The sequence below is a fragment of the Arachis ipaensis genome, chromosome B7 (assembly GCF_059453495.1).
Source record: "Arachis ipaensis isolate K30076 ecotype BB chromosome B7, ASM5945349v1, whole genome shotgun sequence".
NCBI classification, from domain to species: domain Eukaryota; kingdom Viridiplantae; phylum Streptophyta; class Magnoliopsida; order Fabales; family Fabaceae; genus Arachis; species Arachis ipaensis.
The window spans coordinates 65,591,683-65,597,571 of NC_142442.1; the positions used below are offsets into that span (position 1 = coordinate 65,591,683).

The 5,889-nt window shown below is 37.3% G+C and overlaps 1 protein-coding gene across 1 annotated transcript; it reads right to left on the reverse strand.

The window, feature by feature from the left end:
* Positions 1-379: 379 nt before the first annotated feature.
* Positions 380-2,058, reverse strand: LOC107607304 (uncharacterized). The gene is made up of 5 exons (XM_016309272.1): positions 1,800-2,058; positions 1,421-1,626; positions 791-1,378; positions 613-700; positions 380-531 (listed from the first exon to the last, which is right to left on the reverse strand). The coding sequence occupies exons 1-5, from the start codon at positions 2,056-2,058 to the stop codon at positions 380-382; spliced, it is 1,293 nt and encodes a 430-aa protein (XP_016164758.1).
* Positions 2,059-5,889: the final 3,831 nt, after the last annotated feature.

The window sequence follows — 5,889 nt, forward strand, 5'->3', positions numbered from 1 at the left end:
TGAACACAACAGGTGCATTCGTCAACCCAAAAGACATCATTGCAAACTCGTAGTGTCCATAGCGTGTCCTAAACGCAGTTTTCGGAATGTCATCCTCCTTTACCCAAATCTGATGGTAACCGGATCTTAAATCAACTTTTGAAAATACTCCAGCTCCTTGCAACTGATCCATTAAGTCATCTATCCTCGGCAATGGATTATTGTTCTTCACAGCCACTTTGTTCAACTATCGGTAATATACACAGATTCGCATTCCTCCATCTTTCTTCTTCACCAATAAAATTGGCGCTCCCTACGGAGATAAACTCGGTCGAATGAACCTCTTGTTCAAAAGCTCTTCCAACTGAGTCTTTAATTCTGCCAAATCTATTGAAGCCATTCAGTACGGCGCCATTGACACTGGTCCGACTCTCGGCACCAAGTCAATCGCAAATTCAATTTCCTTTTGAGACAGAAATTTGGGAATATCTTCAGGAAATACTTCAAGAAAGTCCCCAACTGCCGAAATTTGATCTAACTTCTGTTCATCACCTAGAGTATTCATAGACAAAAGTATATAACCCTAACACTCTTCCCCACTACAATTCACCAACACAGAGTTTAGGTAATAACCTTCAGCTACTACTGCACCTCCTTCCCCTTCCGGCATAAACCGAATCAATTGCTCAAAGCAATCCAACAATACCCGATTCTTTGACAACTAATCAAACCCCAAAATCATTTTCAACCCAACTATTGGTAAATAGATTAAATCATGAACAAATTCTCTATCCTCATTCTTGAAAGATACTTCCCTACAACCTGATCTAGTCACAACCGTCTGATATGGGGTATGCACATGCAAATCGAAAGCTAATTTTGACATTTTCAACCCTAGTTTCTTAACTTTATCAAATGCAATAAATGAATGTGAGGCTTCAGTATCATACAATAAAACCAATATTTTCTCACCAAATAAATAGTTACCTCGCATCAAAGGATCCACCTTAGTATCATCACTGGCGTTCACAGCAAACACTCGGCCTTGTTGATTCTGACCCGCATTCAGATTCCTCCCACAAGGGCAATCTTTCGCCATGTGTCCAGGAAATCTACATGTAAAGTATTCACCTATACCCAGCTTGCACGAATCATATGGAGGAAAATGCCCGCAACTGTTACAAATTGAATCTGGAGAAGTCTTACTCTGTTTACCTCTTCCTTTAGCCTGGTGGTACTGATCATAGTTATTCCTCCTAAAGCCCCCTTGACCAAGAGGATGTTGAGGTATGTGTCCACCCCTCTTGAAATTCTGACCTCTCGGCTGAAAGTACTTGCCTCGGCCTCTATTGTTGTTTCCTCCTCTAGGATCTCTTGCTAGTGCCACCTTCTTAGCGCACTCCTCAACCACTCAGGACTTGTTCACCAATTCAGAAAATACCCGAATCTCCAAAGGAGCTACAGCCATCATAATGTTGTCCCTCAATCTTCCTTGGTACTTTATACACTGCCAGCTTTCATAGGACTCTGGGGCACCTTGACATACCCTAGAGAACCTACAGAGCTCCCCGAACTGACTAATGTAATCAGCCACAGACAATGAGCCTTGATTTAGCTGCATAAGCTCTAACTCCCTAGCTTTTCTTACTAATTCAGGAAAGTATTTCTTTTTAAAAGCTATCCGAAATACATCCCAAGGAATGTCGGCATTCTGAAGCTATAGTAATCGGCATTCTCTTTGTCACCAGTGCTGAGCCTCTCCTAAAAGTTGGTACGCCGCAAACTCTACAAATTGGTTGTTAGGGACATGCTGGGCTTACAGGACATGCTCCATTGCTTGGAACCAATTTTCTGCTTCAGTAGGGTTGGTCGACCCTCTAAAAGTTGGTGGATGACCTTTAGGAACGAAGCCAAGGTCATCGGAATACCTCTTAAGTTGTTACCGTCTCCTTCTCCATTTCCGTTTTTATTCCCATTTCTGTTTCCATTTCCCATCGGTTGACCCATCCTCTCCACGGCTTGCATAGTCGCAACAGCGTTGGCTTGCATAGTATTTTCCAAATTGGTCATCGCCGCCATGAACTCGGCATGGTGGTCGGCCAGTTCGTCATTCTCAGTTTCTCCCCGTGTACGCGTACGATCTCATTTGCGAGTAGCCATTAGGGTTCCTGTCTATACCAAACAGTCGATATCAAGGAGATCAGTCTCAATATCAAAAGCCTAGTGCTTCAAGTATCCCAAAAAGGCACTCACAAACAAGCATGCTATACATATAACAAGCAGATAACCTAAATACCATGAAAGAAAAAGACACAGAGTATGCAAAGAAGCACAATCGCTCCATCCCTCTAGCTCACGAGGATGAACCGTTTTGATACCACTAAATGTAACACCCTAATTAGTCTAAGCCTTACCTCATTCCATAAAGGAAAGGAGAATTAAAGGTCATGACAATTCTAAGGCTTATCTCTTCTATATATATATAGAAGAGATAGTAATTCTAGAAGCCCAATAAAGAAATAAGCTCAAAAATAGAGTTACGAAAGCCCGAAACATTCACACAAAGCTCCAAGCATGAAAGCACAAGATATAAATACAAGATAATAAGGCATATGTAGATATATGAGTATAATAGTCATAAAATACTAGCCTTAGCTAGCGAATTTTAAGCCGACTAGTTATATACAGATATAACAGAGTTCTGAAAGTTAAAACAGCATATACAATATCTCTCTCAAAGTTAGCCTCGAAGGTAAATAAAGATAAAAAGTGAGAGCACTAAAACAAATATCCAAAAGAAAATCCAAAAGATGCTATAGATCCTCTGTCACCATCACGCAACTCACCGAGGTGGGTTACAACCTGCATCTGAAAAACAACAACAAAATATTGTATGAGAACCGGAGGTTCTCAGTATGGCAACAGTGCCCAGTAATGTAAAATATAAGATATTGGGATGCCAGAGGCAATCCTAGAACTTCACATAAAGCATAAGATTCAACTTAAATTAACTTTAACTAAATTCTTAAACAGGTCATCTAACTTAGGGGATTTCTAATCTAACAATTTTACCGCTATCCCACATCCTTTGCCAGCCTAACCTCCATGCAATCCCATCACCACCGCCTTTCGAACCTCCTCACTTCTAGTAGAAAACACAAGTATAATCATGTATATCAAATAATTCAAGAAGCAGTTAAGCATGTTATACAATTAGGTAAACAATGCAAGTCGGCAAAGTAAGCAATCATATTGATAAACCACTATTTTATGGTTTATCTTGTGCTCAATGGAGTGGTTTTTATCAACTCTTTACCCACTTATTCATACTATTTGCATGTTTTAACATTTTCCTTCCTGATTTTGTGCTATGATTGAGAACATGCTTCTTTGGCCTTTAAATTGCTAATATTAATCCTCTCTTATTACAATTAGATGCCTTGATATGTGTGTTAAGTGATTTTAGAGTTTATATGGTAGGAATGGCTTGGAGGATAGAGAGAAAGCATGCAAAAGTGGAAGGAATACAAGAAATTGAAGAAATTGCTAAGCTGTCTAGCCTGACCTCTCCGCACTCAAACAGTCATAACTTGAGTTACAGAGGTCCAAATGAGATGGTTTTAGTTGCGTTGGAAAGCTAACGTTTGGGGCTTCGCAACGATATATAATTTGCTATAGCTATCCCGAAGCCAGGTGACGCGAACGCGTGGATCACGCGGATACCTGACCTGGCAAAACCTCAATCCACGCTAATGCATGGATGACGCTTCCGCGTCACTTTCCCGCGACCTGTACATAACAGAATACGCCAGAGGCAATTTCTAGGCTATTTTTGACCCAGTTTTTGGCCCAGAAAACACAGATTAGAGGCTATAAAGTGGGGGAATGCATCCATTCATTAACAAGCTCGTAATTCATAATTTTAGATTTAGTTTTTAGAGGGAGAGGTTCTCTCCTCTCTCTTAGGATTTAGGATTAGGATTCCTCTTGCTTTCAGGATTGTTTCTTTTTAGAAGGTTCAATTTTCTTTTTATTTATTTTCCCAATTTAATTAATGAACTTTTCCATGTTACATATGATCTTCTTAATTAATGTTATTTGAGGTATTTCAGTTTATGATTGTTTTATTCTATTTATGAATGCTTTTAATTTTATTTAGATATTTTCTTCCTTTTGGCTTTGGTTAAGTAATTGGTAACACTTGAGTTGTCAAACTCAACAGTGGTTGAAATTGGCAGATTCCTAATTGATCTAGATCGCTCTAAAGCTAGTCTTCCCACAGGGATTGACTAAGACTTGAGGATCAAGCTAATTAGTCCACTTGACTTAACTAAGTGGGATTAAAATCCAATTCTCATCACACCTGATAAGGATAACTAGGATAGAAATTCCAAATTCTTATACCTTGCCAAGAGATTTTATTATTATTAATTTATTTTTCTTGTCATTTAAATTGCTTGCTCCTTATTTCGAAAACCCCCAATTTACAAAACTCATAACCAATAATAAGAAATACCTCCCTACAATTCCTTGAGAAGACGACCCGAGGTTTAAATACTTCGGTTATCAAATTTAAAGGGGTTTGTTACTTGTGACAATCAAAACGTTTGTAAGAAAGGACTTTTGTTGGTTTAGAAACTATACTTGCAACGGAAATTTATTCTGAATTCTAGACCACTCAAAAGTTCTCTCTTCGAAATGGCGTCGTTGCCGGGGAATTGCAAACGTGTACCTTATTATTGGTTAATGTAAATATTTTCTTTTGCTTGTTTATTTGTTTTTATTTTTGTCTTTATTTTTACTTTTTCGTAAATTAAGAGGTTATTGGTTTTTATTTAGTTATTAAAAAAAATTTTCAAAAATTTGTTCTTCGTGTTCATCTTGACCTTCAAGTTGTTCTTAGTTGTTTTCTTCGTTTTGATCTAAAAATTTTAAGTTTGGTGTCATTTTATTGTTTTTCTCTTTCCTCATTAAATTCAAAAATTCAAAATTTAAAACTCAAATTTCAAATTTCAAATTTCAATTTGCAAAATTCAAATAAAAAAAATTTAAATTCAAATTTCAAAATTTCAAATTTTAATTTTCAAAATTCAAATTTTTTTATTTAAAATTCAAATTTCAAATTTCAAAATTCAAATCTTTTTTTTCAAAATTCATATCTTTTTCAAAATCTTATCTTATCTTATTTCAAAAAAATCAAATTTCAAAATTTAATATTCAAAATTCAAATTTCAAAAATTTAAAATTCAAAATTTCAAAATTTAAATTTCAATAACCTTTTAATTTCAATTTGTTTTTATTTTCGTTTTTAAATTTTTATTTGCTATCATGAGTTCTCACCCCCATCGCTATGAGTCTGGTTACAATTATGTTGCAGGAAGAAAAAATTACAATGCGAACAGGCATCAAGGTTGGAACAATCAAAGATGGGAGGAGCCACAAGGATTTGATCAACCCTCTTGGCGACAACCACCTCCAATGGACTATCAACAACCACCACCATATACCTATGAACCCTTTCCTCACAAGCCCCTTTCCGCCATTCACCTCCATATGACCCTGACCCTCAACCACCATACCAACCACCTTATGAGCCATATGAACCATATATAGAACCACCCCAATTCCAACCCAATTACTCCCAAGAACCACCACCTCCATATACACCATGTCCATATCCATCTACCCAAGAGTCATATGATCCTAATCATGCAATCCAAGCGGAACAAGAAGCAAGGGATCATCTCAAGGAAGCAACGGATCGATTTCATGCAACTCTATATCAACTAAATCAAGCAATAAGTCGATTAGCTTCCCAATGCTTGGACACTAAAAGTGCTCCTATGGCTACATGTGGAGAATCAATAAAAGAGCGTAACATAAAAGAGACACTAGAAACTCCAATGGACA

Coding starts and splice junctions, on each gene's coding strand:
- LOC107607304 (XM_016309272.1), bottom strand. CDS start 2,058: ATGGCGGCGATGACCAATTTGGAAAATACTATGCAAGCCAACGCTGTT. Junction 701..790: donor CTAGATCAGGTTGTAGGGAA/GTATCTTTCAAG, acceptor GGGTTTGATTAG/TTGTCAAAGAATCGGGTATT. Junction 532..612: donor AGGTGCAGTAGTAGCTGAAG/GTTATTACCTAA, acceptor TGAATACTCTAG/GTGATGAACAGAAGTTAGAT.